The 23,804-nt window shown below is 46.0% G+C and overlaps 1 protein-coding gene across 1 annotated transcript in view; it reads left to right on the forward strand.

Annotated features, from left to right (window-relative positions):
• The window catches only part of LOC124778040 (serine/arginine repetitive matrix protein 1-like), a 197,184-nt gene that overhangs the window by 132,497 nt on the left and 40,883 nt on the right, over positions 1–23,804 (forward strand). Inside the window, exon 8 of the mRNA XM_047253617.1 lies at positions 13,979–14,059. Coding sequence (XP_047109573.1) covers positions 13,979–14,059 — 81 coding nt within the window. The remainder of the gene's footprint in view (positions 1–13,978; positions 14,060–23,804) is intronic.

A 23,804-nucleotide genomic window follows, 5' to 3' on the forward strand; every position in this document is an offset into this window, starting at 1 on the left:
AATACGTAACCTGATAGGTTCTCATGTTTATAACATACAGAAATAGAACAACACCATTTTTACGTTGTACATGAAACTGACTAAAATTATTGACATAAAGTATGAAAAAGTTTGGTTCTCGAGGGCTGCAAAAGCTCAAGCATAAAATGTATTTGTATGACACGTTGGAGTCACCAAGAAAAAATTTTAGCGCTTTCTTGTACGTAATACTTTTAATTTCGCTGTTTTCCTCAATGGTTTCAATGGCCAGATGGCAAGGTAGGATAGGATGGGGCTAGTTGAGGAATTTTGCACTTCATTGGTTGTAGCTCCTCAACGACAAGTCTTAATGGATATTATGCATACTGATGGGTAACTAAATTATCCCTTTGCAAAAGTGTCCATAGTAATTTATTTCTAACAAGTCACTTTTAAGGGGTAGAGCTGTTTAAATGCGAACGGTCAAGTACGCTCAACGTACCCCATAGATGAGGCAAGTTGAGCAAGGGTATGGGGCGAAATGAGTTCTTAGAAATCTAGTCAAACCATGGGTTCATTGTTAGCTAGACATCTATCAACTTTTTATTTGTAGTCTTTTAATGGTGTAACAGTAAAACGAAAAGTAATTTTCTTTTAATAATAAATAAAAAATAGAATCAACAAAATATTAACGTATCTTAAGATTAACTTTTGGATTAGACTCAGTATTTATATTCAAAATCAGACTTGAATATTTACGTAATTATCAGTATAGCTTAATATTAAAAAATAAAATATTTATAAGATCTTGGAAATGTAATCGTCGTAGTCGCTGTGGCAATTAACACAAATGAAAGTAAGACCAGCATCTGACGCACATTTTATATGTGCCCATTGGATCCAAGTTTCCTCTGGTAAACTTGCAGAATAGCCTTAATAACAAACCAGACAGAAAGAGTCATCATAGTTGCTTTCCTCACTTGACTGAAGTATTTTTTTAGAAACACTCTTCTTTTCTTTTTATCAATGTTCTACCTTGTCCTTTTTATTTTTGTAGTGGTTTTATTTTGTTCCTCTTGCAATGCGTTCTTTTCGGGAGTGTCTTTTAGAGCAGGAGCTTTCCTCTTTCTTCTGTTAGTTTTGGTTGTTTTTCTAGGACCTTCTTTTGGATATGGTCGAACAGTTTCTGGAGAAAATGTATGCGTTAGATCGCACAGCTCATTTTCTTTATTGCTTGTACAAGGTTCAGGTCCAGTTTGGCTGGTGGACGTAGGACTGGGATTAGGTGCAGCGTCGGACATTAGTCCTACAGGTTGCTCTGGACGATCTTTTTTCAGCTCGACAGTTTCTGGATCTGGACGGTCGGTTACAAATGATGATGAAAACTCATCCTTACTAAAAATGTTCGCATTACACGGGAAGATGCTAGTCTTTCGGAAAGTGTGGACAATACTTATACTTGTCTGGCAACGAATCAGCAACAGTATTTGGTACATCGTAAATAGGGAGGGTCTTGCCCGGGCTATTTCGTAGCTACGTAATGAGCAGCAGCGCAGTACTTTTTGATTGGTCCAAAGACTGAGACATCCAATGGCTGCAGCTTGTGGCTTCAATGCGGCGGAAAGGACAACATTGCAACTCCGTTCTCTTTGGCCAAATTTTGTGTAATCACGTTCAAGTGAGAGGAGTGTGTGGTATCGATAGCTACGATGCCACGGCGTAGGCACAAGTTCTTAGGTTGGCACGACGACACCGACACCGACGACAGCGCCCTCTAGCCGGCGCTGTCCAGATCTACGAGCGCCGCTCCAGATTCAGCCCATTTGATTCCGAGTAGACGACCAAGCATCATTGTTTATATTTCATAGGGGGCGAACCACTACAGATTTTGCCTTTGTAACTTGATGTACAGCTTCGTACATACGTGCTCATCTCAGCCAAAGTTAAGTAAAACCACTTTTAATTGTAGTACCAAGTGTTCTACCTCACCTGCTCCTCCTAGATTCCTACATCCGGCCTACCCTTCAGTTTTCAGGAGCAGACCCACGCGCCGCCTATCCAGGCAGGATACAAAAGAGTGATTATCTAATACTAACAAAACACGGTGCTCCATAGACGGTTATACATGTTTTATAAAATATTGCATAAACTGATGGAATTCTTCGTCTGTAACCCATCCACTGGTATTGCCTACTCCTGTACAATCAGAGGGACCACAATTAAGAAAGTGTCTCTTCACATTTTTTCTGGGAAACACAAACATAGGAGGCACTGTGTTTCCATAAGCAGATACAGCAGTACTACTGTAACGTTGGTCCCTCGCTCTCCAGAAGCGATGGCACCGACGTTACGCTTACCCTTGGCAGCTGCAATTTTATTTGGCATCACCACAGTGGACACTCCTGTTTCATCTACATTCCATATGTCTGACGCACTGAATCCATGTTTATCCATTACTTCAGCTAATTTGTAAAAAGAAAAACTTTTAAATTCTCGGCATTAAATGACGTTACCCTATCAAGGCTGGTGGATTCGGGATTTCGAATGGATGGCGCCGGATTTCGTTTTAAAAAAATCGGAAGCTATTCTTTTCCGGCCATCTTATTTACAGTCCAGGAGGATAGAATTTTAATGCCAAATTTAGCAGCACACTCGTAGGCAAAGCGACGAACGTCTTATGGGGAATATCCATAGAAGATTGATGCTATTTGTGACAAGCATTTTTAAAGAGTCCTCGGGGTTGCATTTTTCACCAAAAATCTTGTCAAAGTTATACGTTTGATGCCGAATTCTTTGGCGGCGGTATTCACACTTTCTCCCTCATCAACTACAGCCTTGGCAGCATCATTTAAGTCTTCAGTAGTGTAAGAACCTCTTGTAGTCTTTCTTTTATAAGGCCACATCCTAAAACAAAATATGCATAAGCTATAGATCCTGATTTAGGTTTTCCGTGATTTCCCTAAATCACTCCAGGCAAATGCTGGGATGGTTCCTCTGAAAGGGCACGGCCGACTTCCTTCCCCATCCTTCCCTAATCCGATGAGACCGATGACCACGCTGTCTGGTCTCCTTCCCCAAAACAACCAACAACCATAAGCTATAGAAGTTCACGAAACCGGAGTCGAGACAAGACAGAAGAGCATGCTTTTTTTCTCTTTATTGTCATTTTGATACCTTACAAGCAAGGTGGGCCGGCAGCGGCCTATTTATGCCGCTCTTCGGCCCAAGAAAAGACATACCGTACAACAGGAATACAGAAAAACAAACATACATGGAGGGCAAAAACGGAAGACAAACATAATAAAATAAACGAAGTCGTTCACTGACGCACTGCTCGGATAAAAAAAAAAATCAACAGTGCACACAACGGAGAATACAGAATGTCATGCGTGAATCGAGGAGCTCAGACGGAGAGACACTGACGGGACGATAAACATGAGCACTGTGGCGACGATATCCGGTGCACGAAAAACGCACTGTTACACACAAAAAATCCAGGGGCCTGCCAGAGGGTAGAGGTGAGGGTAGGAGGTAGAGGGGGAGGGGGTTGATACCAGTGGGAGAGGAGAAGGGAGGGGGAGGGGAGAGGGTAGGGGGTCTGTGGGAGCCCGGGGGGTGGGGGAGGGGAGGGAGGTAGGAAGAGAGGAGGGAGAGAAGGGAAAGAGGGTGCCTTGGAGGAAAAACACAGGGGGCAGAAGGAAAGGATCAAAGTTGGTAGGAGGGGTAGATGGAGGGGATGAGGGCATCATCAGGGAGGAGGAGTTGGCGGAAGCCACCATGGGCAAGGGTATGGAGTGTGGAGAGATGGAGAGTGGGTGGGATGTGGGAGTACAGGCACGCCAACGGACAGGGGTGGGAAAGGATGGGAGAGACAAGTGGGTGAGGGGGATCAAGTTTGCGGGAGGTGTCAAGGATCCGTATCCGTTCGAGGAAAAGGAGGAGGTGTGGGAACGGAATTAAGTCGTAGAGGATCCGCGTGGGGGATGGGAGGCGGATGCGATAGGTGACGCGGAGCGCATGGCGTTTCAGGATTTGAAGGGATCTGTAGAAGGTAGGAGGGGCGGTGGTACAGGTGTAATGGGCATAACAGAGGAAAAGAGCTTGCTGTGGCCCCGCGGCTTATAAGACGCGGCCGCTGCGGCGCGGCGGGCGTGCGTCCGTACGCAGCGCTGTGGCGGCGACGGCGGCGCTCGCGGGTTTGGCAGGTGCCTTCCAGGGGCCGTCATCCAAGTCCGTGCCTTCCGGCGGGCTTTGCGAATCGTCGGACCGGAATACCAGATTACTTTCGTTACCAGTCATGGGGTTAGTTGAGCAACTATTGCTCAACTCAAAAATTTAAAGCAAAAGTGAGGTTATGAACAATGGTTAGAATTATATCCAGAACTTTAATACACATCAAAAATATACTAAATTTATGTAAGTTTAACACTTACCTGATTGAGAACAGATAACATTTGACGGGTACAGAAGAAATATTGCGGTTTACGATTATTTTACTTTTTGATCACAAAATAAACAATGCACGCGTGAACTCGTACTTCATTCGATGCACAAGCCGCCACTGGCGGTCGCGCGATGGGTTCCCCTCCCACGACCGCTTCTTTCCGCTGTTTGATGTACTAGCGTGTGGTGAACAGTTTCCAACATATTTCGATTGCCCAACTGTCCCCTATGCTCAACTAGCCTCGCCCTACCCTACCACATGTAGTCGCTTTATATTCACCTAAGCCATGGTATGTAAAACTCAATTACTGCTTTCTTCGAAATTGTATGTGATAACTGTAAACGTTGTAACATACAAATGGTTCAAATGGCCCTGAGCACTATGGGACTTAACTTCTAAGGTCATCAGTCCCCTAGAACTTAGAACTACTTAAATCTGACTAACCTAAGGACATCACACACATCCATGCCCGACGCAGGATTCGAACCTGCGACTGTAGCGGTGGCGCGGTTCCAGACTGTAGTGCCTAGAACCGCTCGGCCTCCCCGGCCGGCTGTTGTAACATACAGGTTGTATATAAATGAATATCGGGGTTTTAACGCTTTATACACTGCTGGCCATTAAAATTGCTACACCAAGAAAATGATGTGCTACAGACGCGAAATTTAACCGACAGGAAGAAGATACTGTGATATGCAAATGATTAGCTTTTCAGAGCATTCCCACGAGGTTGGCGCCGGTGGTGACACCTACAGCGTGATGACATGAGGAAAGTTTCCAACCGATTTCTCGTACACAAACAGCGGTTGACCGGCGTTGCCCGGTGAAACGTTCTTGTGACGCCCCGTGTGTGCAGGAGAAATGCGTACCATCACGTTTCCGACTTTGATAAAGGTCGGATTGTAGCCTATTGCGATTGCGGTTTATCGTATCGCGACATTGCTGCTCGCTTTGGTCGAGATCCAATGACGGTTAGCAGAATATGGAATCGGTGGGTTCAGGACTATCAGCTCAGAGACCATGGCTGTAGTTACACTTGACACTGCATCACAGACAGGAGGGCCTGTGATGGTGTACTCAACGACGAACCTGGGTGCACGAATGACAAAACGTCATTTTTTCGGATGAATCCAGGTTCTCTTTACAGCATCATGTTGGTCGCATCCGTGTTTGGTGACATCGCGGTGAACGCACATTGGAAGCGTGTGTTCGTCTTAGCCATACTGGCGTATCACCCGGCGTGATGGTATGGGGTGCCATTGGTTACACGTCTCGGTCACCTCTTGTTCACACTGACGGCAGTTTGAACAGTGGACGGTACATTTCAGATGTGTTACGACCCGTGGCTCTACCCTTCATTCGATCCCTGCGAAACCCTACATTTCAGCAGGATAATGCACGACCGCATATTGCAGATCCTGTCCGGGCCTTTCTGGATACAGAAAATGTTCGACTGCTGCCCTGTCCAGCACATTCTCCAGATCTCTCACCAATTGAAGGCGTCTGGTCACTGGTGGCCGAGCAACTGGCTCGTCACAATACGCCAGTCACTACTCTTGATGAACTGTGGTATCGTGTTGAAGCTGCATGGGCAGCTGTACCTGTACACGCCATCCAAGCTCTGTTTGACTCAATGCCCAGGTGTATCAAGGCCGTTATTACGGCCAGAGGTGATTGTTCTGGGTACTGATTTCTCAGGATCTATGCACCCAAATTGCGTGAAAATGTAATCACATGTCAGTTCTAGTATAATATATTTGTCCAATGAATACCCATATATCATCTGCATTTCTTCTTTGTGTAGCAATTTTAGTGGCCAGTAGTGTAATATTTATTATATTAAACTTACAGTTATAAATGATATGTCAAATGAAAGAGCAACTCAAACAGTTGTGTTTGGCACCAGTGCGCATGCACAGTGCGTAATGGTCCCGTCGCAGTCCGCTGGACAGCGGTAGTAGCGAAGATGGCGACTAGTGAACAGAAAGCATGTGTTTTGCAGTTTGCAAAGACCGAATCTGTAGTTACTGTGCAATGTGCGTTCCGGCTGAAGTTCGGTTGTGATCCTCCAAGTGATAATAACATTCGTAGATGGTATCATCAATTTGAAGATACTGGCTGCCTTTGTAAAGGGAAGAGCACAGGACGACCAAGAGTTAGTGAAGAGGCTGTTGAGCGAGTGAGAGAGTCGTTCACGCGTAGCCCAAAGAAATCAGTCCGGAAGGCTAGTCGTCAATTACAAGTTCCTGTGTCGACTGCTTGGAAAGTTTTATGAAAACGTGTACAACTACGTCCTTACCATTCACAGTTATTACAGGCTCTAAAGCTGGCAGACCATGGGTTACGTGCCAACTTTGTAAACGAAATGTTGTTTCATGACGATGAAGATTTTCTGGATCATGTTGTCTTCAGTGATGAATCGACCTTTCACCTTAGTGGATATGTTGACACTCGCAATGTGCGCATCTGGGGCTCAGAAAATCTTCACGAGGTGGTACAAATGCAACGAGATTCCCCTAAAGTAACTGCTTTTTGTGCTGTATCCTGGCGGAAAGTTTATGGGCCTTTACTTTTTTTGGTGAACCTACTGTAACTGGCTCGTGTTATCTTGATACACTAGAGCAATGGCTCTTCCCTCAGTTGGAAGAAGATGAGCCAGAGAACTTCATTTTTCAGCAAGATGGTGTACCACCTCACTGGCATAGCGAAGTACGTGATTGGTTGAACTTCACTGTACTCAAGCGCTGGATAGGCCGCAAAGGGCCCCTTGACAGGGCTTGCTTTGAATAGCCTCCACGTTCACCCGACCTAACGTGATGCGATTTTTTCCTTTGGGGATTCATCAAGGATCATGTGTACATGCCTCCGCTACCAGCAAGCCTCCCTGAATTAAGAAACTGGATTGAAGCAGCTGTTGCTACAATCACTGAAGACACATTTAATAACGTTTGGGAAAAACTTGACTATAGACTTGATGTGTGTCATGTAACAAATGGTGCTCACATTGAACATTTATAAAAAAAAGCACTCTGTCTTCAGGCCACAAGTGGCCCATCGGGACCATCCGACCGCCGTGTCATCCTCAGTTGAGAATGCGGATAGGAGGGGCGTGTGGTCATCACCGCTCTCCCGGTCGTTATGATGGTTTTCTTTGACCGGAGCCGATACTATTCGGTCGAGTAGCTCCTCAATTGGCATCACGAGGCTGAGTGCACCCCGAAAAATGGCAACAGCGCATGGCAGCCCGGATGGTCACCCATCCAAGTGCCGGCCACGCCTGACAACGCTTGACTTCGGTAATCTCACGGGAACCAGTGTATCCACTGCAGCAAGGCATTTGCCTCGAACATTTGTAAGGTTCTTGGTAAAACTGTTTGAGTTGCTCTTTCATTTGACATGTCATTTATAACTGTAAGTCTAACATAATATAATAATTATTATAAAGTGTTAAAACCCCAATATTCATTTATAAACACCCTGTATTTGTAGCACTTACAGATCTGAAGATGGCAATATAACTTTGCGGAAACTAGTAATCATGATATGAATCAACAGAGATCTCGCAGTAAAACTTCTATTTTGGAAGCTTTGTTACGCAAAAAGTTTCCGTTCCAATGCCTTACAGTCAAGAATTGGTGTGCCAATCAGGCAGAATCGCCATGAACGTTGAGGCAACCATCCCACTGACGCACCTAGTTGAAGACAGCCGTCTGGTAAAACACGATGTGCCGGTGCTGTGTGGAGGAGATCTGCATGCTGCACATCCTCGTCCGATAGGAATCGTCGATCCTTGACGACCTTTCTTAAGAGACCAAAGCCGTGATGAAAGCATGGGGAGAGATCAGGATCATAGAGTGGGTGTCTCCCATTTGAGTGACGAGATCTGTGATATGGAGACGTGCGCTATCATCGAGCAGCGGCACTCTTTCTGGGACCACTCGACAATGGTGCTATTCGACAAAAATGCTGAACCCACTCACATTCTTCATTCTCCGATGGATGTCTACTCGAGCTAGTTCTTCTGCAGCCAAGAAAAGAATAACAGCACGTCGGTCCTGTATGAAAGTATTTGATTATAATGTCTCCATAGTTCAGGTCTCCACGTTTACCACTCGCACGTTGGAAAGACACGGATGCCACGCTAGTCCCTTGCCTGCCCTACTTGTTGATGCGTATGTACCCACACTGATGTCGTACTACGTTGCATGTACGCTACAACAACACTCTCAAAACACGGGTCATTTCTGAAACTTTAGGTGTCAGAATGCACCTCTTCATACAACACCCCGCCCCAGCCATAAAAATAACAACTTTCGATTTTGGTAAATTTGTGGCAAAAGTCACAAAGAGAAATAATTATTTTACAAAAGGTAGCAGGGTCTATTCATGTAGTCATGTCGCTGTGCATCGCACTTCTCCTCGATACTTCCCGGCACAAGTCAGCAGTCTTCGTGATTGTGACGTCACTGTTCAGGGTGCAAGGTTCAAACAGTTGAGTCGTAGCTACTCGGTAAGCCTGTGTGTCCAGTATCTTTAAATAGAGTATGACATGGCCCCGCAGGCGTTAGCTGGGACAGATACCGGGAAAACATCAGACAACACCCGAAGGCTAATGCTTTGAATACATGGAAGTTGTGGGGAGAACGAGCAGGCACAGTTTCTCTAATAAAAGCCTTTCTTTTATCTTCAAAATTTAAAAACTTTCTAAGATTGATTTTAAAATAGTAAGCGAACATTCATCATCATGAACGACAAGATCGTCAATATAGTTTGTTAATGAAGGTTCCTGAACTGCACTACTGGCCATTAAAATTGCTACACCAAGAAGAAATGCAGATGATAAACGGGTATTCATTGGACAAATATATTATACTAGAACTGACACGTGATTACATTTTCACGCAATTTGGGTGCATAGATCCTGAGAAATCAGTACGCAGAACAACCACCTCTGGCCGTAATAACGGCCTTGATACCCATGGGCATTGAGTCAAACAGAGCTTGGATGGCGTGTACAGGTACAGCTGCCCATGCAGCTTCAACATGATACCACAGTTCATCAAGAGTAGTGACTGGCGTATTGTGGCGAGCCAGTTGCTCGGCCACCATTGACCAGACGTTTTCGATTGGTGAGAGATCTGGAGAATGTGCTGGCCAGGGCAGCAGTCGAACATTTTCTGTATCCAGAAAGGCCCGTACAGAACCTCCAACATACGTTCGTGCATTATCCTGCTGAAATGTAGGGTTTCGTAGGGATCGAACGAAGGGTAGAGCCACGGGTCGTAACACATCTGAAATGTAACGTCCACTGTTCAAAGTGCTGTCAAAGCGAACAAGAGGTGACCGAGACGTATAAACAATGGCACCCCATACCATCACGCCGGGTGATACGCCAGTATGCCGATGACGAATACACGCTTCCAATGTGCGTTCACTGGAATGTTGCCAAGCATGGATGCGACCATCACGATACTGTAAACAGAACCTGGATTCATCCGAAAAAATGACGTTTTGCCATTTTTGCACCCAGGTTCGTCGTTGAGTACACCATCGCAGGCGCTCCTGTTTGTGACGCATCGTCAAGGGTAACCGCAGCCATGGTCTCCGAGCTGATAGTCCATGCTGCTGCAAACGTCGTAGAACTATTCGTGCAGATGATTGTTGTCTTGCAAACGTTCCCATCCGTTGAGTCAGGGATCGAGACGTGGCTGCACGATTCGTTACAGCCATGCGGATAAGATGCCTGTCATCTCGACTGCTAGTGACACGAGGCCGTAGGGATCCAGCACGGCGTTCCGTATTACCTTTCTGAACCCACCGATTCCATATTCTGCTAATGCTAACAGTCATTGGATCTCGACCAACGCGAGCAGCAATGTCGCGATACGATAAACCGCAATCGCAATAGGCTACAAAAATGGTTCAAATAGCTCTGAGCACTATGGGACTTAACATCTGAGGTCATCAGTCCCCTAGAACTTAGAACTACTTAAACCTAACTAACCTAAGGACGTCACACACATCCATGCCCGAGGCAGGATTCGAACCTGCGACCGTAGTGGTCCCGCGCTTCCAGACTGAAGCGCCTAGAACCGCTCGGCCACACCGGCCGGCGCAATAGGCTACAATCCGGCCTTTATCAAAGTCGGAAAATTGATAGTACGCATTTCTCCTCCTTACACGAGGCATCAATATGTTTCATCAGGCAACGCCGGTCAACTGCTGTTTGTGTATGAGAAATCGGTTGGAAACTTTCCTCATGTCAGCATGTTGTATGTGTCACCACCGGCGCCAACCTTATGTGAATGCTCTGGAAAGCTAATCATTTGCATATCACAGCATCTTCTTCCTGTCGGTTAAATTTCGCGTTTGTAGGACGTCATCTTCGTGGTGTAGCAATTTTAATGGCCAGTAGTGTACTCGGGCTATTTGGAAAGTAACTTCCGACTGATGGTGAAATGGAAACCACTTTGAAAATCAGAAATATTTTATTTGCAACAGTTAGCTACAGCTTCCAGTCACTTCTCTACATAGTCACCACTCCGACTTAGACATTTGTCGTAGCGTTGTACCGAATTGCCAATACCCTCGTCATAGAAGGCAGCCTCCTGTGCTTCCCGCCAATTCTGTACGCTCATCTATAGCTCGTTGTCTGTGCGGAAACTTTGTCTTCATAGCCAGTAGTTAATGCGAGCATAGATGAAACACAGAGGGAGCCAGTTACGGGCTACAGTGCGGGTGACCAAACACTTCCCATCGAAAACACTGCAAGGGCATTTTCATTGCCCCTGCAGGTTGCGACCGAGAATTGTCACAAAGTAGGAACCGTATGACAGTTCTGTAATGTGGGCTGCGTAACATCAGGTGAAATCTATCACCAAGACTTCATACTTGGCGGGAGACATTATTTTCTATGCATCTTAATGTGCTCACCATGCGCTCAGAACGGAAAAGAGCGAAGTGAAGTATCCGACAGGCACTGTCGAACACATATGTGCAAAGTTTTATTAGATTTTCACGGTAGTTGCCACTTCTTGACCGATCGGAACTTACTTTCCGAATATCCTTCGTATTATTTTAACAGATCAAAGAACAGCCCTCAGAATCAATTTATAATGACTAAAACTCAAAATCCCTTTTCAAACAAAGAAAAAAACTGCAAATTGCATAATGCAAGGTTAAATAAAAGATTATAACGTCACATGGGAATACCAAAATTTTCGAAGATATCACATGTGGTCTCTAAAGGCAATAAAATATTGATCACAAAATTTTTAATTAAAACAACTTAAATGCAATGTAATCTGATTTCCATCAACGCACATACAAACGCCGTAGCCTCTACAATGCGCACCGTATCACAAAATATTTTCCTTTCTTTTAAACACTTTACACCATAAACCTCCCTACATGTGATGCATACTACATCCAACGGATTATGATAAATAATAGAGCATAGATGTTATAATTAAGCAGGTATGTAATCTTTTCCTTTCAAAATAAATAAAAAAAACACAAATCAACTCTTAATCTCAGTGATTACACTCGTTAAAAATATGTACAATACATACGTTGTGATTTCGTCGTGGTCATTCGCTGTTGTGCAGAGTGCTCTCCTTCAGGATCGCATGCGGCACGGGAAAGATTTTCTACGATGTGCGAAACGTTAACAGGGTGCAACCAACTTACACAAATTGTATACTGGGATTATACGTCGATGTGCGTGCGGCTCGCAAATCTTAAAAGGGGCGAGCGAGTAGATGCGGTACTACTGAACACCTCGACTATACCGCACCGCACCAAACAGCAGTACGGTGGGATAGACAAGAGACAAATCAACAACTGTTGCAATCCAACCTCAGCAAGGCAGTAAGAAAATACATTACTGGCCATTAAAATTGCTACACCACGAAGATGACGTGCTACAGACGAGAAATTTAACCAACAGGAAGAAGATGCTGTGATATGCAAATGATTAGCTTTTCAGAGCATTCACACAAGGTTGGCGCCGGTGGCAACACCTACAACGTGCTGACATGAGGGAAGTTTCCAATCGATTTCTCATACACAAACAGCAGTTGACCGGCGTTGCCTGGTGAAACGTTGTTGTGATGCCTCGTGTAAGGAGGGGAAATGCGTACCATCACGTTTCCGACTATGAAAAAGGTCGGATTGTAGCCTATAGCGATTGCGGTTTATCGTATCGCGACATTGCTGCTCGCGTTAGTCGAGATCCAATGACTGTTAGCAGAATATGGAATCGGTGAGTTTAGGAGGGTAATGCGGAACGACGTGCTGGATCTCAACGGCCTCGTGCCACTAGCAGTCGAGATGACAGGCATTTTATCCGCATGGCTGTAACGGATCGTGCAGTCACGTCTCGATCCCTGTCTCAACAGATGGGGACGTTTGCACGACAACAACTATCAGTACGAACAATATGACGACGTTTGCAGCAGCATGGACTATCAGCTCGGAGACCATGACTGCGGTTACCCTTGACGCTGCATCACAGATAGGAGCGCCTGCGATGGTGTACTCAACGACGAACCTGGGTGCACAAATGGCAAAACGTCATTTTTCGGATGAATCCAGGTTCTGTTTATATCATCATGATGGTCGCATCCGTGTCTGCCGACATCGCGGTGAACGCACATTGGAAGCGTGTATTCGTCATCGCCATACTGGCGTATTACCCGGCGTGATGGTATGGTGTGCCACTGGTTACACGTCTCGGCCACCTCTTATGGGGTGCCATTGGTTACACGTCTCGGTCACCTCTTGTTCACACTGACGGCAGTTTGAACAGTGGACGTTACATTTCAGATGTGTTACGACCCGTGGCTCTACCCTTCATTCGATCCCTGCGAAACCCTACATTTCAGCAGGATAATGCACGACCGCATGTTACAGGTCCTGTACGGGCCTTTCTCGATACAGACAATGTTCGACTGCTGCCCTGTCCAGCACATTCTCCAGGTCTCTCACCAGTTGAAAACGTCTGTCAATGATGGCCGAGCAACTGGCTCGTCACTGTACGCAATCACTACTCTTGATGAACTGTGTTATTGTGTTGAAGCTGCATGGGCAGCTGTACCTGTACACGCCATCCAAGCTCTGTTTGACTCAATGACCAGGTGTATCAAGGCCGTTACTACGGTCAGAGGTGGTTGTTCTGGGTACTGATTTCTCAGGATCTATGCACCCAAATTGCGTGAAAATGTAATCACATGACATATCTAGTATAATATATTTCTCAAATGAATACCTGTATATCATCTGCATTTCTTCTTGGTGTAGCAATTTTAATGGCCAGTAGTGTAGTCGTAAGCAATAGTTAACGTCAACCAAAACACTAGTGTTGACGTGGACCGCTATTTTTATCGTTGCTGGCGCTGTCTGTAGATCACGTACACATGTAACTTGTCCACGTTTTGCAGTGGCGGGGTGGGGTGTGAGGGTGGGGCGAATACCCAGCAGTTGACAAGACGCGGCTGAGGGATGTAGGTTGACGGGAGTTGTGCCTCAGCGGTTGTGCGGCTGCTGTATGTGGCCCGTGCTGTGCTGTGTCGGCAGGTGGGCGGCAGTTGGACAGCGTGTCGCCGCCCTCGGCTCTGCGCTTCAGCGGCAGCGCCGGCCTCTCCAGGAGCCCGCGAGGTGAGTACCGCGCCCGCACCTTCCACTTCAAACGTTCAAATGTGTGTGAAATCTTATGGGACTTAACTGCTAAGGTCATCAGTCCCTAAGCTTACATACTACTTAACCTAAATTATCCTAAGGACCTAGAGACAGACCCATGCCAGAGGGAGGATTCGAACCTCCGCCGGGACCAGCCGCACAGTCCATGACTGCAGCGCCCTAGACCGCTCGGCTAATCCCACGCGGACTTCCATTTCACTGTGCCGGCTCTCCACTCGTCACGCACCGGTTCGAACCCCAGCGGTGGACGAAGTTTTCGCATTTCCCCAGATGACATGTAATGCTAGTTCCTCTCGCGTCGCCTGGCACCCCGATCATCGAATCCGTTCGAATTTTCAACATCGACACTTTCTTCGATTTACAGCCGGTCGCTGTGGCCGAGCCGTTCTAGGCGCTTCAGTTCTGAACCGCTCTGCTGCTGCGGTCGCAGGTTCGAATCCTGCCTCGGGCATGGCTGTGAGTGATGTCCTTAGGTTAGTGTGGTTTAAGTAGTTCTAAGTCTAGGGGACTCATGACCTCAGAGTTAAGTCCCATAGTGCTTAGAGCAATTTGCTGCTCCAGCAACCTACGATAAACTGCTGCTAGAAGGAAGAAAGTTCTTTCACATAATCTTTATAGAATCGAACACATCTCTCATCTGATTCTGACGCCTTTCCAGTACAAAGTGATAGTAGTTGCTTTTCCGTTCCACGATCGGTTATCTCAATATCTGCCATCTCGGCGTTCGTACAGTGATTGGAAGAACAGACCGTCTTGCGATTTTCCACTTTGAAACAGTTTTGGAAGACTGAATACGGTATTTTGACCTCGTCTCTGTTATCTTCCGTTTCGGAGCCATCATGGTCACTGAATGACTGAATAGATGATTTCGATCAGCTCACTGATTTTACGTATGACCAAACCCTCTAAGAGTTGTTAGTCACACCGTGTTGACAAAATTTTATTTTCAAAGTCATTGAACGCCTCTCTCATTGCTGTCCTTAGGCTCATTTCCGCTTCTTTCAGCTTTTGTTTGTCAGCTAGCTCTTGACTTGTATTAAATCTGTGACGTTCTCTTTGTTCACGTATCAGTTTTCTAACACGGCTATTAATGCACGGTGGGTCTTTCCCATCCCTTATAACCTTGTTCGGGACGTACTCCCACATCTTCGTCCTCAGCACTGAATATTTTAAACTGTCTATTCATACACTCTGCGATTCGTATCCTGTCAGTCTTGCTAAGCCAAAATGGTTCACTACCTTTGTTAACTTTCCTTGTAATAACCGTACTCACAGGTGGTGTCACGGCCTTATGATCACTAATATCCTCCTCTTCGTTAACGGATTCGAAAAGTTCAGGTGTGTTGGTAGCTATTAGGTCTGAGACGTTACATTCAGGGGTTGTTTCTCTATCTGGTGGAAATAATTTTCGAGAAGACATTCACAAAAATGTCAGGCGAATCCCTGTCTATCGCATCCGTTTTGATGGGATGACTCTCCCAATACGTGCCCGCCAAACTGACGTCACCCCTTAATTACAAGCGCATCATTAGGAAAGCTGTAAACAATATTCTGCAAGTTCTCTCTGAAGCGCTCTACAGCTACAGCTGCTGGACCAGAGAGTCTATAAAAATATCTGATTATCATTTTTGACCGACCTTCGATGTTTTAAGTTCACCCATATCAATTCACATTTGGAATGCGAGGAAGCCTCACTAGATACTATTGAATTCTTTGCTGCAGTAAATACGCCGCCACCTCTGGCGTCTAATGTAGCCTTTAGATAAATATTCCCGTCCGAATTTAGGATTTCGTTGCTACTCGCTTCCGGTTTCAACCAACTTTCTGTTCCTAATACTATCAGGGCATTATGCCTTCAATAAGCGATACTAATACTGGTTCTTTAACATGGATGGTGCTGCAGTTCACTACTGTCATATAAATATTTTCTATTTTCGACCTGCGAGGGCAAGCATTCTGTGAGAATAGCGTGACTGGTGTATTCTCCAGCGGACAGTTCACTTCTCAACCCAAAGCCGAGTGTGGGGTTCCTCTAACCTAAAGAAAGCCCTATGTGCATGCCACACGTAGTCCACTACCCTAGTAGCCTCTTACTGTGTGTAGTGCACGCCTCACCTATTGAGGGGCACCTACAGTTCTCCACCCGACAGCGGAGATCGAGAAATCCTCATCCGACACCGTCACAGAACCATCTCAGCCTATTGTTTAGACCTTCCACTCTGTTCCAAACCAAAGGTCTGCAGTCGACTCTGGGTACTATGCTGCAAATAGTGAGCTTTGCCTGCACCCCACGTGCGATGCTGGGTGCTGTCTTGAAATGATCCATCAGCCGAAAGGAACCAAGGATAACCTTAGAACCCAAGAGGCAGGCGTCGAGTCACGATTTACAGCCGGTTGCACCCAGTGCACTCGGTAGCGGTCGGCGGAGCAACCTCCACACTCCCCCCCCCCCCCCCTTTCCCCTATTCCCCATTTCCCTGGCAAACATACCGGGTGCACAATGGCATTGTTTGGGGCCGGCTTGCTGTTTCACTTGCTGTTGTTGTGGTCTTCAGTCCTGAGACTAGTATGATGCAGCTCTCCATGCTACTCTATCCTGTGCAAGCTTCTTCATCTGCCAGTACCTACTGCAGCCTACATCCTTCTGAATCTACTTAGTGTATTCATCTCTTGGTCTCCCTCTACGATTTTACCCTCCAATACTCAATTGGTGATCCATTGATGCCTCAGAACATGTCCTACCAAACGATCCCTTCTTCTAGTCAAGTTGTGCCACAAACTTCTCTTCTCCCCAATCCTATTCAATACCTCCTCATTAGTTATATGATCTATTCATCTAATCTTCAGCATTCTTCTGTAGCACCACATTTCGAAAGTTTCTATTTTCTTCTTCTCCAAACTATTTATCGACCATGTTTCACTTCCATACATGGCTACATTCCATACAGATACTTTCAGAAACGACTTCCTGACGCTTAAACCTATATTCGATGTTAACAAATTTCTCTTCTTCAGAAACGCTTTCCTTGTCATTGCCATTGCCTTGCCATTTATATCCTCTCTACTTCGACCATCATCAGTTATTTTACTCCCCAAATAGCAAAACTCGTTTACTACTTTAAGTGTCTCATTTCCTAATCTAATTCCCTCAGCATCACCCGACTTAATTCGACTACATTCCATTACCCTCGTTTTGCTTTTGTTGATGTTTGTTCATCTTATATTCTCCTTTCAAGACACTGTCCTCGTTTTGCTTTTGTTGGTGTTTGTTCACCTTATATTCTTCTTTCAAGACACTGTCCATTCCGTTCAACTGCTCTTCCAAGTCCTTTGCTGTCTCTGTCACAATTACAATGTCATCAGTGAGTCTCAAAGTTTTTATTTCTTCTTCATGGATTTTAATACCTACTCCAAGTTTACTTTTGTTTCCTTTACTGCTTGCTCAATATAGAGATTGAATAATATCGGGGAGAGGTTTCAACCCTGTCTCACTCCCTTCCCAACCACTGCTTCCCTTTCATGTCGCTCGACTTTTATAACTGCCATCTGGTTTTTGTACAAATTGTAAATAGCCTTTCGCTCCCTGTATTTTACCCCTGCCACCTTCAGAATTGGAAAGAGAGTATTCCAGTTAACATTGTCAAAAGCTTTATGTAAGTCTACCAATGCGAGAAACGTAGGTTTCCCTTTCCTTAATGTTTCTTCTAAGACAAGTCGTAAGGTCAGTATTGCCTCACGTGTTCCAATATTTCTACGGAATCCAAACTGATCTTCCCCGAGGTCGGCTTCTACCAGTTTTTCCATTTGTCTGTAAAGAATTTGCGTTAGTATTTTGCAGGGATGGCTTATTAAACTGATAGTTCGGTAATTTTCACATCTGTCAACACCTGCTTTCTTTGGGATTGGAATTATTATATTCTTCTTGCAGTCTGAGGGTATTTCGCCTGTCTCATACATCTTGCTGACCAGATGGTAGAGTTTTGTCAGGACCGGCTGTTTCACTTAGGGGCTGCATTACGAGCGTAACGTTGGAGCTCACAGTGAGTGACGTCCCACCCTTTGCATTTGTTCGGACTGGGCAGAAAAATGGGTCGCTGGTCCCACAGGAGAGGCGTTCCGCTCCTGTTCAAATATGCTACCAGCACTGGGTAGCACGTCGTGCCTGATGCTAATGCGTGAGGAGCCAGCTGTGCGTGCTCTTCCCACTCTCGCCTTCGGGCCAGTGACACGCAAACCGATCGTTGTCCGCCACCCACTCTGCAATGAAGAGGAACCGGTCAGATGGTGTGAGTCTGAGGTCGCAGCGACAAGCGCGTCACTCAATCGTTCCGACGCCGAGTTCGCCACTGTTGCCTGTCGTCGCCTGCAGCTTTGAGCTGCAGCGCGAAGCCCGTCCAACGCGGTCAGCGCAGATTCCAGCCGTTTGCGGGCTCTGACCAACTCTCCTTGACTCCGCTTATGGCAAGCACAGCCCCTATCCATATCATACTGTCCAAAAATACTGTATAAAATCTCAAAAATACCAAAAATTCGGTCAACAGTATTCGAGAAAGAACAAAGAGACCGTTGTAGGAGAGAAAATTAACGGGCTCCGGCGCTACTGAAGGTGCGATGTACGCTAAATAAAGGGTGACCTTCTCAAACCTCCCTTATTTCAAGCCGGCCTGGGTGGCCGAGCGGTTCTAAGCGCTACAGTCTGGAACCACGCGACCGCTACGGTCGCAGGTTCGAATCCTGCCTCGGGCATGTGTGTGTGTGATGTCCTTAGGTTAGTTAGGTTTAAGTAGTTCTAAGGTCTATGGGACTGATGACCTCAGATGTTAAGTCCCATAATGCTCAGAGCCATTTGCACTCTTATTTCAAAGACCCTGGAAAACAAACCACAGTAGATACGACAGTGAAAAATGCACCACGTTGTAGAGCATCTCAGAGAATTTATTTATTGATCATCAAAACACCTCTACTTGTGAACCGGCCGGCCGGGATGGCCGAGCGGTTCTAGGCGCTACAGTCTGGCACCACGCGACCGTTACGGTCGCAAGTTCCAATTCTGCCTCGGGCATGGATGTGTGTGATGTCCTTAGGTTAGTTAGGTTTATGTAGTTCCTAAGTTCTAGGGGACTGATGACCTCAGCAATTAGGTCCCATAGTGCTCAGAGCCATTTGAACCATTTTTGAACATGTGAACCATTTGTAGCACGAAGAATACCGAGTCTATATTCAATTTCTTGCCAAGCTATTTTTAACATTTCCTCTGTTATTGCTGCAACCGCATTAGTGATACGATGTCGCAACGTAGGAATGTTTTCCACTTTGGTCGCATACACACAGTCCTTCACGAATCCCCCCACATGAAAATATCAAGTGGCGTAATTTCAGGTGAACGTGGTGGCCAGGCAATGGGTCCTCTGCGTCCAATCCAACGACTGGGAAATTTCCTGTCCAGGAACTTGCGAACAGCCGTTGCCCAATGCGGCGGAGCTCCATCTTGTTGGAAAGTGATGTTGGGTTGCAACTCTTGTATCTGAGGGTACACAAACTGTTCCAACATGTCCAGGTACACTGGCTCATTCACAGTTTGTTCCGCAAAGAAGAACGGTCCAACAATCCTGTCGTGCATTAGCCCGCAACAGACGTTTAGTTTAGGCCTATCACGAACATGTTCAGTGACAACATGCGGATTTTGCGAACCCCAAATCCGAACATTATGCCTATTAACTCTTCCTGATAGATGCCTCATTTGAGAATAAACATCTTTCCAGGAAGCTGGCATCCGTACCAATACGTTGCAGCATATCTGCTGCAAATTGTTGTCGGCACGGTTTGTCGTTCGGTGTCAGATGTTGCAGAAATTGCACTTTGTAAGCACACGTACGAAGACGCTGGTCAACCACACGATGCAATGTTGATTGAGGTACATCAGGGTGCCTAGCTGCTTGACGAATTGACTTGCATGGGCTTCTGTGAAACGATTGTCTGATATCCTCCGCTTTCTCTTCTGAAACTCCACAACAAGCACCGCCAGAATGTTTCAGAACACTTCCTGTTGTAAGAAACTTCCTATACCATTCCTTAATTGTTTTCACATCATGTGGATCACATTCATACACACGACGATAATTTCTTTGCACAGTAATTGGCGATTTTGTTTCTACAAACCACACTAGTGCTTGCGTGCGCTGCTTTGGAGCCGCCATTTTCACTTCGTGCGACCATGCTGCACTCTGGCGTCGATACTTGGCACTTCTGACATGGGAATATAAATTCTTTGAATGCTCTAGAATGTGGTGCATTTTTCGTTGTCGTATCTACTGTGGTTTTTCTCTCCTGGGTCCTTGAAATCAGGGAGGTTTGAGCGGGGCACCTGTATGAAGGAACAGAATACTGAAATCTGTTCTGCAGAGTTCTGATTAACCAGTGACATCGCGATGCCTACATGCTCTTTAAAACAGAAATAAATTTCACTACTGAAAGCGGATATATCAGCAATTACTTTTCACTAGATGCTCAGTATACAGAACAGCTAAAGCAGGAAATAAATACCGGGAAATGAGATAGAAAAACAGGTAATGTTCACTCCAGGACAGAAGTTCGTGAACAGCTGGCTCTTGATTAAACTAATCGCTGTGTACTGCTGGGTAGCAGCCAGCCCCACCACTCGGCGGGTCGGCCTCTACGTAGTCAGGGGTCTGACGGTGTATCGGGAACCGGCTAGAACTGGCAGCGAGAGAAGCGTCGGCGGTTCGCGTGGCGATGCCCGGCGTACTTTCCTCATCCGTGGATTGACGCCGTCTGACGGACACAGGGACACAGAAAAGCAGCAAACAGACGAACTCTAGAAAGTGTCGTAGGCAGAACTGTTGTCGACGATGCTTCGTCGGTAATCGAGAATCAGTTAGGCTTCCCCTCAACTCGAACATCGTCACAGTGTGGAAGAAGTCGTCTCCAACTCCAGGCACCAGGTTCAGCGGAAGCATTACAGGCAGATGCGTGGCAGCTGCCCGGTCATCGGAACGGGTCTTGTCACACGGAATCCACGTTGGTGAGCAGGGCCATCCAGATATACGTCTTCCAGCGTTGCTGTAAGGCGCTTGTCACGAATGCTGGCGTGGTTCATATGAAAGGGACAGAGGGGTTGGAAACTGTTGGGTGGAGGGTGTGGGGACAGTCCCTCCACCAGCACCTTTTCTAAACTGCGCAGATGGAAGTTACCCTTACAATACATTCTCTGCTCCCGTAATTAACCCAGTCTCAACCTACAGGAACGTACTGTCCCCACACACTCCATCCAACAACTTCCTCCCCCTGTGTCCTGTCATCTCCTCCCCATTCTCGTCTCCCACTCTGCTTATTTTCAGGCCTCTGCCAATACATCCGACCATGTTTCCCAGCTCCTCTGCTTTTTCACTCCTTTTTTCCCCACTTCCCACAACGTCCTGACGTTGCAAAAATGGTTCAAATGGCTCTGAGCACTATGGGACTTAACATCTATGGTCATCAGTCCCCTAGAACTTAGAACTACTTAAACCTAACTAACCTAAGGACATCACACAACACCCAGTAATCACGAGGCAGAGAAAATCCCTGATCCCTCCGGGAATCGAACCCGGGAACCCGGGCGCGGGAAGCGAGAACGCTACCGCACGACCACGAGCTGCGGACCTGACGTTGCACCTGTCGGCAGGGTAGTCCCTGCACACTCCACCAGACAGCGTTCTTCTCTCTCCCCACTCGTCTTTCTCCCCACCCGTACGCTACTATCTCTTCCCCTTCCCCACCCCCCTCCAGAATGCTGCTTGCATTCCGCGTGATGTTGCATTCAAGCCCGAGATGCTGGAATTGGCGGTCGTGTGTGCGTGAGGTGTGCTTGCTTGTGTGTGTGCATGAATGGCGCACGTGTGTGTATATGTTTCTTTTACTGACAAAGGCTGTGGCCGAAAGCTCTCGTATATGTCAGTGTCTTTTAATCGTGCCTATCTGCAACTTGACGTGTCTTTTTACTGTTAAGTGCGAGGATGAGTCAATTATTATCCACAATTTAGTTATATTTTTGTTTATTTTGGTAGTACTGTCGTTTTACGTTGACGAGGCATGCTTTATTAGTCGTTGTTGTATCTTTGCAATTTTCCAGCTGCTAGGTTAGTTTCGTTATCAGTGCCGCACTGTTAATCATGGCTGCTCCGCTGTCTATTTACACCAAAGAAGAGCAAAGTTCAGTGATCCGTTTTTTGTGGTCGGAAGGCGTATCAGGGGCCAAAATTCATCGAAGACTTTCAGTACAGTACAGGAACAGTGTTTTGCCACAACGGAGTGTGTACGAATGAATTGAAAAATTCCGAAATGGTTACACAAGTGTTACGCACGATGAAGGAGCCGGACGACAATTTAGCGCCACAAATGAAGAAAACATTGAGTGTTCACGTGAAACGATTCTCTTAGACAGACGATTAACTATTGACGAAGTGGCGCACCGTCTGCAATCAGTGACGGTTCTGTCTACGAAATCATCCACAACAGACTTGGGTTTCATACAGTTTGTGCAAGATGGGTCCCAAAATAACTCACACAGTTGATATGAACAAACACGCTTGGACATCTGCAAAAAACATTTGGATCGCTATGATAAGGAAGGGGACAACTTCTTAGCCGTGATCACTACTGGTGACGAAACGTGGATCCATCATTACGAGCCGGAGAGTAAACGGCGGAGTATGGAATGGAAACATCCAAATTCGCCGTGCAAGAAAAAGTTCAAGACCCAACAGTCCGCAGGAAAACTGATGCTTACAGCTTTTTGGGACGCACAACGTCTAGTACTGGAACATTATGGGGAAGGGGCACAACAATAAACAGTGTACGGTACAGTGAGATGCTTATTGCCAGGTTAAAGCCTGCAGTCCGAAGCAAACGCCGAGGATTGCTGTCAAAAGGTGTTGTGTTGTTACGCGACAATGCCCATCCACATACTGCTGCCCACACTGCTGAAACGCTCCAGAAACTCAAATTTGAAGTACTGGATCATCCTCCATATAGTCCTGATCTTGTCCCTTCTGACTATCACTTGTTTGGTCTACTCAAAGAGGCATTAAGGGGCCGTCGATTTGCCTCGGACGAAGCAGTGAAAGAAGAGGTGCATTCCTGGCCCGCGGCTCAACAGAGAACCTTCTTTTACGAGGGCATCAGGAAGCTTGTACAACGATGGACCAAGTGCATTGAAACGCAAGGGGACTGTGTTGAAAAATGATGTTCTTATAAGTTTCCTATTTGATTACAATAAAATTTTATAACTACTCTGCAGATAATAATTGACTTAGCCTTGTAGCAATACGTCTTTTCCTACGTTGCCGATAGTCCTACCTGGAGTCTCTATTGTTTGGAATGTGTTAATCTGATAGACCAAATTATTTACGTTAATCGATCTTGTAAGGCGGCAAATACCGCCACCTTATAAGCGTATTCTCATGTTTTCGTCTTTCTTGACGGCAATGAGACAGACGAAAAAAGTACCGAATGTGGTGTGGTCACATATCATACAGGGTGGTCGGAAATTCCCCTTACAGACTTTTAGGGCTTGTAGAGGGGAGTGAGTACATCGTATTTTGAACAGGAACCCATGTCCGGAACCGTCACCCAACGAGAATAAAGAGCGTCAAAGTTATAGGCGCGGGTGTCTGTAAATGTACGTATACACGGGGTGATTCCG

The sequence above is a fragment of the Schistocerca piceifrons genome, chromosome 1, assembly GCF_021461385.2.
Source record: "Schistocerca piceifrons isolate TAMUIC-IGC-003096 chromosome 1, iqSchPice1.1, whole genome shotgun sequence".
NCBI classification, from domain to species: domain Eukaryota; kingdom Metazoa; phylum Arthropoda; class Insecta; order Orthoptera; family Acrididae; genus Schistocerca; species Schistocerca piceifrons.